The sequence below is a fragment of the Pempheris klunzingeri genome, chromosome 17, assembly GCF_042242105.1.
Source record: "Pempheris klunzingeri isolate RE-2024b chromosome 17, fPemKlu1.hap1, whole genome shotgun sequence".
In the NCBI taxonomy this organism is placed as follows: domain Eukaryota; kingdom Metazoa; phylum Chordata; class Actinopteri; order Acropomatiformes; family Pempheridae; genus Pempheris; species Pempheris klunzingeri.
The window spans coordinates 9,526,031-9,540,125 of NC_092028.1; the positions used below are offsets into that span (position 1 = coordinate 9,526,031).

At 42.0% G+C, this 14,095-nt stretch overlaps 1 protein-coding gene across 3 annotated transcripts in view; it reads left to right on the forward strand.

Moving 5' to 3' along the window:
• pkn1b (protein kinase N1b) overlaps window positions 1-10,340 on the forward strand; it is a 33,508-nt gene extending 23,168 nt beyond the window's left edge. For all 3 annotated transcript variants that reach the window (XM_070847549.1, XM_070847547.1, XM_070847546.1), the window contains exons 7-22: window positions 142-336; window positions 650-759; window positions 1,420-1,563; window positions 1,801-1,876; window positions 2,815-2,956; window positions 3,403-3,493; window positions 5,508-5,599; window positions 6,052-6,124; window positions 6,890-6,981; window positions 7,141-7,317; window positions 7,498-7,560; window positions 8,151-8,227; window positions 8,398-8,540; window positions 9,304-9,411; window positions 9,512-9,592; window positions 9,703-10,340. In XM_070847549.1, the coding sequence (XP_070703650.1) occupies window positions 142-336; window positions 650-759; window positions 1,420-1,563; window positions 1,801-1,876; window positions 2,815-2,956; window positions 3,403-3,493; window positions 5,508-5,599; window positions 6,052-6,124; window positions 6,890-6,981; window positions 7,141-7,317; window positions 7,498-7,560; window positions 8,151-8,227; window positions 8,398-8,540; window positions 9,304-9,411; window positions 9,512-9,592; window positions 9,703-9,906 (1,868 nt within the window). In that variant the 3' untranslated portion in view covers window positions 9,907-10,340. The remainder of the gene's footprint in view (window positions 1-141; window positions 337-649; window positions 760-1,419; window positions 1,564-1,800; window positions 1,877-2,814; window positions 2,957-3,402; window positions 3,494-5,507; window positions 5,600-6,051; window positions 6,125-6,889; window positions 6,982-7,140; window positions 7,318-7,497; window positions 7,561-8,150; window positions 8,228-8,397; window positions 8,541-9,303; window positions 9,412-9,511; window positions 9,593-9,702) is intronic.
• The last annotated feature ends 3,755 nt before the right edge of the window (window positions 10,341-14,095 follow it).

Sequence of the window (14,095 nt, forward strand, 5' to 3'; positions counted from 1 at the left end):
ATTTCTAGTTCATTGTTTTCTTTTCAAGGTGGAGAAGCTACATAATAATTTTAACCTGCAGAAGTGGTTCTTTTCAAGCACTAATCTTTATTGCTCAAGGTAGTTTTTATTAAATATTCTTATCCCCCCCCCTCCCACCAGGTACTCTTCAGGTTCGTCTTCTAGGCTGTGTGGGGCTGCTGGAGGTCGTCCCAGGGCGGAGCAGAGGGACCCCGGTGGTTCTTCCCTCTCACTCTCTGGGAGATGGACGCTCCTCATTCAAACTGAGTGGCCTCTACAGCCGCAGCACCAGCAGCATGAGCCTTAAGATCCCCGGCAAGAACGAGGAGCTCTCCTGTAAGAGTTTCATTCCTAAGCCTGTAAATGTACTTCTTGTGTTGTTCACGGCTTATAATATGCACTGTATGTTACGGACTAATGTGCTACAGTGTTTAAGTTTCTAACAAACACAGAAACGTTATGTTATATTATCTTATTTTATCTCATTTAAAGATTTCACTTAACATTTAACCGCAAAGGAAGCACATGCGTTCAGATTAATTCCACAGTTAAAATCAATGAAGGACCACAGCTCTTGATTAATGTGGTCAGCGTTTTACTGTAAAAAAAAAAAAAAAAAAAGCAGTGCCTCTGTGTTTATGTTTTACAGCGGAGGTGAGCGCAGTGCTGAAGCTGGAAAACACAGTTGTGGGTCAGACGGGTTGGAGAACAGTTGGAGAGCAGGCCTGGGACCAGACCTTCACTGTAGAGCTGGAGAGAGTAAGAATCAAACATTCACTCTGGTATTATTGCACCGCTCTCTAAAGAAAAGGTGTTATGTTGTGTGAGTCCCTTGAGTATGTGACAGCAATTTGAATCCAGTGCCAGAATGGCAGACTCTGCCACTAACAATGAAAAGTCCTGTCTAGAGAGGTAATTACTAAATACATTGAATGGCTATTGCAGAAAACTGAAAAAAATGTTTGGTTTCTTGAAAATTATAATTTACACACTGCTCGTTGCAAATTGTATTTCTAAAATTAGATTTTCACCCACTGACTTTATATTTTTTTCTCATATTTTCATACTTGTATTTATTTCTATATTTGTTATATCCCTTGTTTTTGCACCACTTCTGTTCCTGCCACTTTGTTTCTCCTCCTTTTCTGTCTCCTCTGTTGGTGGAACACTTGAAAGTCTTTCTTATCTCTTATTTTTGTTACTCAAAACAAACTTCCAAATTCCAAAAATGTTCAAGGTCAAAACCGACAATAATAAGCCCTTGATATACAGTATTTCTAACCGTAGAGGGTATTTTAAGTTGCTGCATCTGGAACTGTACATCTAATCCTGGAAGACACTTACAGACTATTAAAGTCTGAAACCATGATGTTAGACCGGTGGTCAAATGTTACATCCCTGGTGTTTTTGTGTGATTAGTCCAGGGAGATGGAGATCGCTGTGTACTGGAGAGATTACCGCTCCTTGTGCGCTCTGAAGTACCTGAAACTGGAAGAGTTCCTGGACAACCAAAGACACAGAGTCCAGCTGGAGCTGGAGCCACAGGGGCTGCTGCTGGCTGAGGTACAGGACACACACACACAAACACAGTAAAAACACACACACACACAACATGAGCTCCATTCATCACCATATAAACATGACAAGTGCATGTGACAGTCAAATTGAGTTTTACCAACACAGCTCCGTATAGCCCACATTTGCATTAGACACACTAACGAACACAGGTACCGCTTTGACTTCAGACATTCACTTGCTGTTATCGTAGTTTGCTGCTTTAACATATTGTCTTTGTTTAAGGTGACTTTCTTCAACCCGGTAATAGAGAGAGGCCGAAGACTCCAGAGGCAGAAGAAAGTCTTCTCTAAAGAGCACGGTATGTTTCAAGTGTACACACACAGCCATTGAACTGAAACCTAGATTGCGCCGTCACTAATAAATAAAAAAAAAAAACTCAACTTAATGAAAGACGAGCCCACAGCCCTGATTCAGATGAGTCGGTGGATTTGACAAAACACTCCAGTGATTCAGTATTACATCTTACAGATCTTATAGACCTTACAAGAGACAGATAAATAGAAGCAGCAGAGGCTGAGACATCCTGGCCTCTAGTCTATAGTAAGTAAATTAAGCTCCAAAAATTCTCAATCATATATTTAGCACAATGCAACTGACATCACTGTGACATCAATAAGGTTATTGTCTCCAACTCAGAGAGCCACAACAGACATTATGCAGCTATTTCCAACAGTGATGAGCAAACTGAACATGTGTAAAATCAGTGGAGTGCCCCTTTAAAGCTACTGAAAGTGAGTGAGAGGTCTTCAAAAAAAATGGTGGAATTTTAAATCAAATCATTTGCATTAAAGAGTTTCAATTTCAAAACAAAATGGGAATCACTGCAGTTCCACATAGAGGTGGATGCTCTGCCACTGCATCTACTGGCTACGTCAGCAAGAGACACATTAATGTGGCCTGTCTGCCTCTGGCAGAGTGGTTTACCCATTCTGCATGTATGATGTCTGCCTTGTTTAAAGGAGATATAAGCTAAAAGTGTGGAGGGAGAAATGCTGCTGTAAAAGTGTTAGTGGCTTCTGGTATTTTCTGGAAGAGGATTATAAACATTTACAGGAAATGCAGGTCATGCCATTAAAGCTAAAGGGGACCTTACTCCATCAGATGCAGAAGTTAGCGTTAATGGATACGCTTTATCTCCTTTTCCTAAATACAGACAGTAAGGAGACGTAACATAAGTAGCCATTTTAGTGTCTTACCTTTCATTTATCCAGTTGTATTCCGATCTGTGTTTTCCAGGCAAAGCCTTCCTGCGTGCTCGTCAGATGAATGTGGACATTGCTACTTGGGTCCGCCTGCTGAGGAATGCCATCCCCAGTGGAAGCAACGCACCTGCCTACACACCCAGTTTCACAAGCAACACACTCACACACAGCACAGGGTATGTAGCTAGTGAGCGCTCTTTAGATCTGAGGTACATTTTAAAGGTGCCATATTCTGCTCTCTTTAAACTTAATAGTTGTATTTGGAGGTTTCAGGAGGTTTTCGGCGGGTTGGGATAATCGGCATGCTGAAGGGCTGGAAGTGGTTACATGATCAACAGATCAGAATAAAATCTAAATGGAGCGTTTTCACACACATTTACTGAAAGATGGAGCAGAGAGAGGATGAGTTTTGGAGACTAGACACAGTGGGGACACATTCATTTCAGAAGAGACATTAAGAAGTGCGTTTTGCAGAATATGGGACCTTTAAATATTTCAAATCATGTATGACATATTTTTTCACTTTCCGCCACAGCGCTGAGGTTTCACCAAAGAGCTTTAATTTGTGCCTCTGTTGTCTTTATTTTGTGTGTGTGTGTGTGTGTGTGTGCGCGCTCTGCAGAGAAATCTCAGTGGAGAAGCTGAATCTGGAGAGCGACCCTCCTCCCAAAGCTGAGATCAACAGAGATGTAGTGGACGCACCAGCTCCCTTGGTGAGTGAGAAGGAAAAAGGGATGGAGGCCAAAGAGGAAGGGGGAGCGAACAGAGGATTTTCAGATGGGAGAAAGATGGGGATCTTTACACTATCATGTTACCATTTTGCTCACTTCCTACCTGCAGCCTTTGGCTTTGAAACAGGGCTCTAGTCATAGGCCACTACCCTGTGTGCTGCAGTGAAATTGAAGACAAGCGTAGCAGGGGCCTGACAGGCAGGAGAAAGAAGAGGATGAATAATTAGAGAAACGGAGAGCTTAAAACTCAGGGAGACAGCTTTAATGAGACACAATTGGATAGAGGGGCACTTTAATTTGATCAAGGCTATATCCGCACCAATTTCTCAGTGTGAAGAATACAATCTGCTGGAGGCGATAATGTGGGAGAGAGAGAGAGGGATGGAGAGGTAACACGAAGATGCTTTTTATTCTATGACAGGTGTAAGGTGAAGCTTCAGCTTATTGCCTCCAACTTTGTTTTACAAAACATTACCTATTTGATGCCAAAAGTAACATCAGACAGTTTATAAGTTTACACAACATGCCATTCTGTGCATACTTTTTTATGATTATATCATTTCTTTAATAATTAGAATTAATTTGTGTTTGTTTTGTGTGTCCCTTTACCCCCAAACACTTCCTCACACTGTAGTAATATGGAAGACTTGGTAAACACAGTGTATAATGAAGCTTGATTTAATATATCTGTAATTTTATAGTTTTATGACAGATTTTGTTTTTTTGACAGATATTTTCTTTAACATAATTTAGATTTAGATTTTTTAGAATTATCTTCCTATCTCCATATTTCAAAGTCACTCATCTAAGTTTACTATGTTACATGATTATCATGGAGGCATTTGATGCAAGATGGCTTTGATCTTGTCCTTCATGCTTATCTCTGCACCAAGCTGCCAATCTGCCACAGCTCGTTGTTGAGAGTGAGAAGGGTTATCCAAGATGGCTTTGATTTTTGTCCCCCATCCTCCTCCCTCTGCCTCCACACTGTCTTGTTGAGACTGCTGACAACCAAGCCTTAGCTACAGGTGTAGCACTGGCTATCTGCAGAAGCCTGTTGCACAAACTGAAGGATATGAGTCTGCTGTGTCCCTTCTTCTCCCTGGATGAAAATCAGGACAGAGAGCCTCCTGCTACTATTGCAGTGCACCACAAGCTCTTTGGTTTTGCTGATATTTAGCTTCAGGTGACCATTGTGACAAAGTTATACGTTTTCACTGTGCACTAGAAGCATACGTGTCAATACAGTGATATTAAATTGCAAAAACTTTGAGCCATTGTCAGAGGCCATAATTCTATTTTAGTCCTGAAAACCTTACATTCAGTTTATAACTTATGTACAAAATAAACAGTAATGGATCTAAATCAGAGCCTTGAGGAGCCCCAAAAGTACCTTTGAATAACTTTGAATTAATAACATATATCAGTAATATTCTAATAACCTAAAGCGTATCTTAACTTACACATTCTTTTGTTTTATTAAAGATTTCTTCTTACATTCTGAATTTTATAGTTGTATATTGTGGACCACGTCCAGCATGCTTTGCCAATACACGGCTTAATTATAATCAAGTCAATAAAGCATATCTGAGTTTTTGAGACAAGAGTGGCAGACAGACAGAATTAGACAAGCATAGAGAGAGTCAGAGAGGGCCTGTGGCAGATGGTGTGTTCAATGGGGTTGAAGTATTATGGGATTAATTACTCTGATGTTTTTTAGAGAACTAATTAGTAGTGAGGAAGGAGTGGAGAGGACAGGAAGAGGGGAGGAGTGAGGCCAGCAGGGGTTCTGGCAGGCGGGCATGATGAGCTTCAGCGCGACAGTTTGTCTGCTGTGACTGAAGGTCATTACAGTTGTTAGCAATCATTTTGTCCTAAGTTCTCCCTGGTTTTCTATTATTCCGTTTCATTTTCCCTTTTATGTACTTCATATATCTCCATTTTGTTGGTGTTCTTACTTTTCCCCTCCTTTCTTCATCTCTGTGGTGTTTCACAGGAACAGACGCCAGTCATTGAACCCCCATCCACGCCTGATGTCCCTGTTCACGAGCCGCCAACCAGATCGCTGTCCCAGAACTCTTTACGCAGGTGCACGAACACACAGAGACCCATCTCTCACACACACACACACACACACACACACACACACACACACACGGAGACCACACCTGAGCGTATCTCTCTGCAGTATGGCCAACGCAGCATGACACTACAAACACACCCCTACACACAATATGTTCCTGTGTTGTAACCTCTTTTTTTAACACCTGGTAGTAAAGCCAACTCATCATCAATGTGGATTACAGCATATGTTGCCCCAAATGAGAAATACTTGGCTGTGCTGCATGCTGAAATACAGACTGAAGAGTCACACACTGAACAGCCTTTTAGCTTTTTTCATAACAAAACACAGCATGGATGCTACGAAAGTTTGGTATCTGTGGTGGTCTTTCCGGTGTTGTTGAGCATGTGATTCAGATTTAATATGAGATGTTATGTTGCATGCAACGCCTATAATCTGCCTATAATCTCTCTCTCAGACCCAGCAGAGACCCTCTTTGCTTGCAGGACTTCAAGCTGATGGCTGTGCTTGGCAGGGGCCACTTTGGGAAGGTACACAAACTTAATTTTTCATCAGATGAACAAAATGTATGCTGCTAATCTAAAGCTCATTGTTTTGGTTTTACAGTCTTTAAACCCCTCTTTCATCAAAGTTGTGTCCAGCAACAACAGGAAGCGGCTGTTATCATTGAAACAGCTGTGATAAACTCACTGTACACTACTTGCTCAGCACTAAACAGCGAACAGACAATGTTAGCGACAAGCTGGTGAAAACAGTGGAGGATTTAACAGCGAACAAGCCCTCAGGAGTTGGTTAGAAATGAAAAACAGCTTAAAAAAGAGTGAATATTGGATTCTAAATATGAAATATGACTCCAAATAAATGCTAATAAATAAGTTATAAGTTGAAAAATAATTTCCTGCAGATTTTAATTTTATTAATGACTTCTGTATCATTTCATACCTTTGTACCAGTGTTCCAAAAACTGTTGAAGACAAATCAAGGAGCCACACCGCTGCCCTGAGTAACATGTTCCTTCATGACGAGGAACACACACACCATAGTTTATTTTGAGTCAAGCCCACAAACACGTCCTGCTGCATCGAATGTGTTAAAATACACAGTAACCAGTTGTTTTAGGAAAATATGGAGCCTTCTTAAAAAATGAAATGATATATTTGTCTGTGGCACTCAACCCCAAGTGCATTTGCTCCTGCTGAAAAAGTAAATCTTTAAAAACAGGTCACAGAGTATGAAAGTCAAAATTGTAAGATTAACTCAGTAGTAGATAGTAACTCAAATACAAATCTCCACAGGTGCTGCTGTCGGAGTACAAAAGCACAGGCAGCCTGTACGCCATCAAAGCCCTGAAGAAGGGAGACATTGTTGCGAGGGATGAAGTGGAAAGGTAACATTTTTTTTTTTTTTACTGCACTTCAGCACTCAGTGACCTGAAGCAAAGTCTGAGCTACACGACAGATTCATTCACCTCATAATTACATTTCGTACAGTAATTACTGTCTCATACACGCCCCCCCCCACCCCCCTATTTCCCGTCTGTCTCCAGTCTGATGTGTGAGAAGCGGATTTTTGAAACCGTCAACGGCTCCCACCATCCCTTCCTGGTCAACTTGTTTGCATGTTTCCAGACGCCAGAACATGTGTGTTTTGTCATGGAGTACACGGCAGGAGGAGACCTCATGATGCACATACATGCCGACGTCTTTTCTGAGCCACGTGCTGTGTGAGTTCCAGTGTGTGTGTGTGTGTGTGTTAAAGGGAAGAGACAGGATGTGTGTGTTCTTGAAAAGCTCCATAGTATACGTGTTTATGTCCAGGTACCCATTAACGTACGCAGCGTCAATATGTAGTAGCGTGTATGTTCAATTTTCTCTGTCTTTCTGTTCATTGTTTAATCCGACAGGTTCTACTCAGCTTGTGTGGTCTTAGGTCTGCAGTTCCTTCATGACCACAAGATTGTGTATCGGTGAGTGCTTGCATTGTCTCCATCTTTGTCCTCCACACACATCATCGCCCATTTTCTCATATGAACTCGTATGGACAGTGTCTGGAGAAACAAACTTGCTCTCACCAACTGGAAACACTCCGTTTGGCTATGCAAGGAGTAGCACTTTAGGGTAGAGCATGCATAATGCAGGACATGACACGAAAAACTACAGTTTATTTCTGTAAACATTTGTTTAAAGCACATAAAAGATTTATCCTTAATGCTTTTTAATCATGATTTTTAGAGTTTTAATGGTGCTTTTAATTATGTTTTTTTTTTATGTCCATACTACATATATTTGGACAATATCAATGAAAGAATGGAGAAAAGAATACAGCTTTCTTATTCTCCTTCATTTTTCTCCACACAAAGACCATTCATCCTTTTCATTCTTTTCAAATGTCCAACTGATTTGGACATTTGTGTTCACACATACAGCTCTTCGGGGTAATGTCTAGATAAGGTTAGGGTAGGTAGTGGATGTGTGAAACAGACTGTGCTGTACAAGAGGGATACACACTCCAAAGCAGTCAACATTTGGCATGAATCATCTTCCTGTTCTCTGTCAGGGATCTTAAATTGGACAACTTGCTGCTCGACAAAGAGGGTTTTGTGAAGATTGCAGACTTTGGGCTCTGTAAAGAAGGTGAGTGTCCATTATTTATTTATCATATCGGGAAAACATCCGTACCTAAAGAAACTGACTTCCTAACTTTATATAATTAACTTGACAAACATCACTACCTTAGTCAGTAATTCTCTGTCTTCACCCCTCAAACCCCCTTTCTTTTCTCTTACCTCCTTTCTCTCACTGAGGAATGGGTTATGGGGACAGGACCAGTACTTTCTGTGGGACCCCTGAGTTTCTGGCCCCAGAGGTGCTGACAGACACATCGTACACCAGAGCGGTCGACTGGTGGGGCCTCGGGGTGCTCATCTATGAGATGTTGGTCGGTGAGGTAAGAATACAGAGTTTGTAGAGAGTAGCTTTTAAATCATTATTATATCTATCAAAGTGTGCATCTTAATCTGTGTATTCAGGCAGTAAAGAAATTACTGTAAATAATATTATCGCCAAACCAACCGCTTCAGTCTTCATGCTAAGGTAGATTAAGCTAAACTAACTGGCTTAATGTTATTTTAGATTTACCACACAGATATGAGAGTGGTATTGATCTTCTGTGACAAAGTGAAAAAGCGTATTTCCCAAAAAGTCAGACTATTTGTTTAAGGCAGAAAGGGAAGCTGCTCTCTGGCTCAGGGACTGAACTAGTTATCTTTGGTAAGAGATTCGGGAACTTAAGTCTTTCGACTGAAAAGTGGAGCAGATGGACAGAAAACCCTGTGAAGAAAGAGAGAAATGAAACAAGGAAGTGCATCCTCTCTTGAAGTGGAAGCATGACCTTTTGGGAAATATAGTCTTAGTTACAGAAACACTGGCGCTAATAACAACTGATGAGAGACGAAACAAACGGTCTCATCCTCTCATGTGCTTACAGCAATTCTACCAGAATATCCTTGTTAATATTCAGTAGATATGTGATATTTTAGAATGGTATTTACTTGTCACTTAATATTTCAACATGCCTATACAGTAAAAGAATGATTTTATAGTTTTTCATCTTTACATTTCAGTCATAAGGGAGAGATGAAGATGAGTAAGAGGTTTTTAAGTTTTGAGGGAGTCAATACTTCATAATAATCTGCATGGGTTTCTCTCAGTCTCCGTTCCCAGGTGACGATGAGGAGGAGGTTTTCGACAGTATAGTGAACGATGAGGTGCGCTACCCTCGCTTCCTCTCCACTGAAGCCATCGGCATCATGAGACGGGTAAGACTACGCCCACTGACTTTCAAAATACGACTCCTGTCACATCCCGCGCCCGACTAACTTAAAGTCTTTTTTTTATTTGACCTTTTTTTGTCATCAGTTGTTGAGAAGGAATCCTGAAAGACGCCTGGGCTCTGGAGAAAAGGATGCTGAAGATGTCAAAAAGCAGCCATTCTTTAGGGTGAGTGTTTGATTTTTTTTTTAAATCTTAATTTTGCTGGAGGGCATGCTGAGACTGTACTGAGAGCGCATCTCAATGAGATATTAAATGTAATTTCAAATATCTTTTAGGGCATGGACTGGGAGGCGCTTCTTCAGAGGAAAGTCCCGCCCCCATTCGTCCCATCCATCGTAGGAAAAGAAGACGTCAGCAACTTCGACGTGGAGTTCACAGCGGAGCCTCCTGCCCTCACGCCGCCCCGTGAGCGCCGCACGCTCGGCCGCAAGGAACAGGACTACTTCAAGGACTTTGACTACGTCTCTGACCTCTGCTAGGGTCAGGGGTCAGAGGTCACAGGGTTTTTTTAGCTGCCCACTGCCAGCCACAGACTCTGAAAGGAGACTGAAAAGTGACGGCTGACTCTCTGCCCCGAACATGGAGAACGGGACTTCATGGCGATGAGAGGCGAGGATCACTCTCACTCTGTCCTCTGTCTCTCCATCTGTGTGCGTGTGTGTGTGTGTGTTTGCTATGGGATGAAGGACTGGCCGGGCCGTGTGTGTGTGAAGTGGGATCAGTGGAGCCTGATGCGCACATGCGCAGTGTCGCAGCTCTGTTGACATCTAGAGGTCAGCGGATCCGTGACACTGCGTGGCTTTTAGAGGAAGGGGAAGTCATGATGATAACGGAAGATAATCCAGATTATGTAACAAATGGAAGATGAGATGATGCGTCCTGCTATTTCTTCTGCCTGGCAACACGGTGAGGCGTACAAAAGAATCAGAGATCTTGCTGCAATGCTCACGGAGTCTAAAAATCTGTCACACGAGTCAAAGAAAAAGTGAAAAGCGATTATTCTGACAGGAAGCAGTTTGCCTCTTTTCCTCCTGCACTTCCTCTAGTCTCTTGTCCCTTTATCTCTGCTGTTTGTCGCTGCTAAGTGTGTGTTTCGCTGTTGTCAGTGTCCCCGCCTCAGTCCCGAGTGCATCCACATCAGCTGCACCGCCTGTACATTAACACATGGGGGAGCCAGAGGAACGAGAACATTCTGCTAATGTCGGACCAGAGCTGCTGCCTGTCGATTGTGTCAAAAAAAAAAAGAAAGAGAATAAGTTTGAGTGTGCTCAGTCTCATGTAGGACACCTCCTAATTGTCTTCACTTTCCACTGTCTTTCAGTACAGCACATTTTTAACTACAATCATTTTTCAATGACAAATAGCTTTTACAAATTTTGTTCTTTTTTTGTGATTTATAGTTTTTTCCCATCTGTGTTTCCTCCTCTGTCATTTGCTGGTGAAATGTGTTGGAACTGTGACTCAGTAAAGATGTGAACCCAACACAGAAGCATTGATCATTTATCGTCATGGGAACTAATCAGTACTTTTTGAGGAAAGGGGGAAGTTATCATGCACTCATTTTAACATTCTATTTAGTATGCACACTAACAACAGTCAATATAATTGTAATATTGTTGGTGATCAAATGATCGCCAACAATATTACAATTGTTGTAATATTGTACAATTTCATATTACTAAACTGAAATGTTGAATATAGTAAACATGCCTGCCTAACATCAGCATGTTAGCATTGTCATTGTGATCCTGTGAGCACGCTGATGTTAGCATGTAGCTCAAATCACAGCCGTGTCCAAGGACAACATCACAGAGCTGCTAGCATGGCTGTAGACTAGCATATGTATTCAGCAGCCATGTTGTAAAAAGGATGGAGTCTGTGTGTATCTGTGACAATCTTGTTTGTGTCACTTGAGATCCCTGCATTTATGGAGATAGCTGGAGATGACAGGATTTCCTTTCCTCTCTGATCCTCTGCATTTGCAGCCATTTGCAGCTTCTTGAAGTAGCACGTTGGCTAAGAGAGAGAGAGTCACAGAAAAATGATTGGGTCTGTGATGAGGAAGATGACTGTGCTGGGGGACAAGAGAACAGCAGCTTTTCACCCAGCAGCTGAAAAAAAGAGTAAATCAGTTTTCTAGGTGTGTTTCCTAGAAGTCAACTTGATGTTCAGGGAGGAGGACCGACACCGTCAGAGAGATGCTGATTTCCTCCTTCAGATTATGGTGACAAATGAGCAGAAAGTTATTAAGAACTAAAAGTTAAACATGTTGAACGGTTCCTTACATGCTCATACTACACATGTAGTCAGACTCTACGTTTCCTTCAGGCACAATAACACAGATCTAATACAGACTGCATTACCCAACATAGAAAAACAAGTGTTTTATCTGATGACAGCTTGTGCAGATGTTTAAGTTTCTTTGAATGTATTAATTGAGGACAAGTTTGGCGCAGAAGAGCAGACAGCTGTGCTTGTCGTTTTGCAGAAGGGTCACACTGACCCCAGGATGGGGAACTTGGCCTTAAGCCGCATCGGCTGCCTGCATCAGTTCTCCAAATTCATGAATGCTAAGATGAATTTTGTGGGTTAGATAAACTGGAAAAATTGTAATGCTAAAATGCTTACCTGAATTTGCATCACTTTGGCAAATATTTTCCATATCTGAGTAACAGGGGATACGTTATGTACACGAAATGCTTTTTAATGGAGTTTGAAGCAGAGCCAGGCTGGGGCCCAGCTGTTACTGTTAATGGTGTCCTGAAATAGTCATCACTAAAAACATTCTTTCAATCATTAAAGGGAATGAAAAGTGGACACAGAAGAAATGCAGCAGGCCTCAGCATTGGCCAAACTCCAAAACCACCGGATCCTACAGTTCCCATAATACAACTCATCAGCTTTAGACCCTTACTGCCTGGTAAAGGCCACCATCTTTTAAATCCCACACCTGCAGGCTGTTTGTTAAAACATTTGCAAGGTCCGTCCCATTACCTGCACTTGCAGTATTTATGAATGGTAAAGTTTTTACTCATGTGCTGTATTTCCAGTAGTCGCGCAAGCGTTTGGAGGGACCAGTCAGAGGACGTGTTGTACATGACACAGTATTACACAATACAGTATTACAGACACAGTCAGATGAAAGAGCTGAGAGAAGTGAAACTATTAAGTGGTAAAGATCACATGTGGATAGTGACAGACATGTCATGACATCATCAGGGTTTTGTTCAACCTGCAGAGAGCTCCTGTACTACTCCTGTACTGTTTTCACCTCAGCCTGAGCTGTACTACCTGTGAGTAGCTGTTGTTTTTGACAGCGAGATTTGAAACGCATTACAAATGAACTCAAACAGTTTTTTTAGTATGAATGGATGAAACAAAAACAAGAGACATGAAATAGAAGTGAATCTGAATCTGGTTACAAAAAGAGGCGTGGCTGCAGTGGGTTTTGGATTCTAGTGACTTTCATTTATCTGTTTTCTGTGGAGATATTGACTGAACGGAGAATGTCTGCCGCTGAATGTTGAACTGAAAAACATCTAAACTCAAAGGCTGAAAAAGAAAAAGATCCATGTCATTAGTGTCAGAGGTCACAGAGAATATATGCTGTGTGTGTGTGTGTGTGTGTGTGTGTGTGTGTGCCTGTGTTGCCTACCCCCCTCCCAAACATTTCACCAGCCAGTCAAACTCCTGAGGTCCACCCTTCTCCTCCTCTCTCCTCCTCCTCTGCCCCCAGCCCTCCTTCCTGTTGCCTTCTACGCACGGAGACGTCTCCAGAGCCTTTTATTCCTCTCCTCGCCATCCCTCTCTCCACTCTGTCACACCATCCCGCAGTCCCTCCCATTGCCCCTTTTAATTGTGTCCCTACAACTTCCTCCCCTCACCCTCCCTCCCTCCCTCCCTCCTCGGCCCCGCTCGTTGCGTAAAATGATTTTATTTCTCACAAGACGCACCTCAGCTGGATGATGGTGCCTGAGGCGACACGCGGCTGAGAGCGGAGTGTTTTTACGCGTTGGAAGATGTGGAGGGTGTGTGTGCGTGTGTGTGTGTTTAGGAAATGAGGGGGGCGTGTGTTGGGTTGTGAACAGAGCCGAAGCAACAGCTGGATCAGCAGTCCGCCCTCCGAGCTGCGCCGCAGGTGAGTTCAACTTTTCCTCTCAGCAAATGTTTTTCAGAGATCCTGAGATGGACTTTAAACAAGACGATATCAAGTAATACAAGTCCTGCTGTGTGCCACCAGTGATGGGAGAAGCACTCAGGTCTACTCCCTACATAAAAGTAGAAATACCACAGCGTAGAAATGAGAACAAGTAAAAGTACTTTTCAAGTATAGGTGTTACTTAAAGAAGCTAAAGTAAAAGAACGCATCATGCTGTGTGGTCCAATTAGAAAAATGTATGTTATAATAATGAGCTATAATCAGCCTTTCTAATGTGTTCATCACTTTAATGGTGCAGCTGGTAAAGGTGGAGTTTATTTTAAAGACTTTACACATTGTCTTACCTTGACCTATAATAGTATAGAACAAATATAATAATATATTTGAATTATTTATGCGACTCTGCAAAGTACCTAATAACTAATGCTGTCCATAAATGTAGTAAATATATTGTACTATATTAGTGGAGTAGAAGTATGAAATAACAGAGAATACAAAGTGCAGTTAGC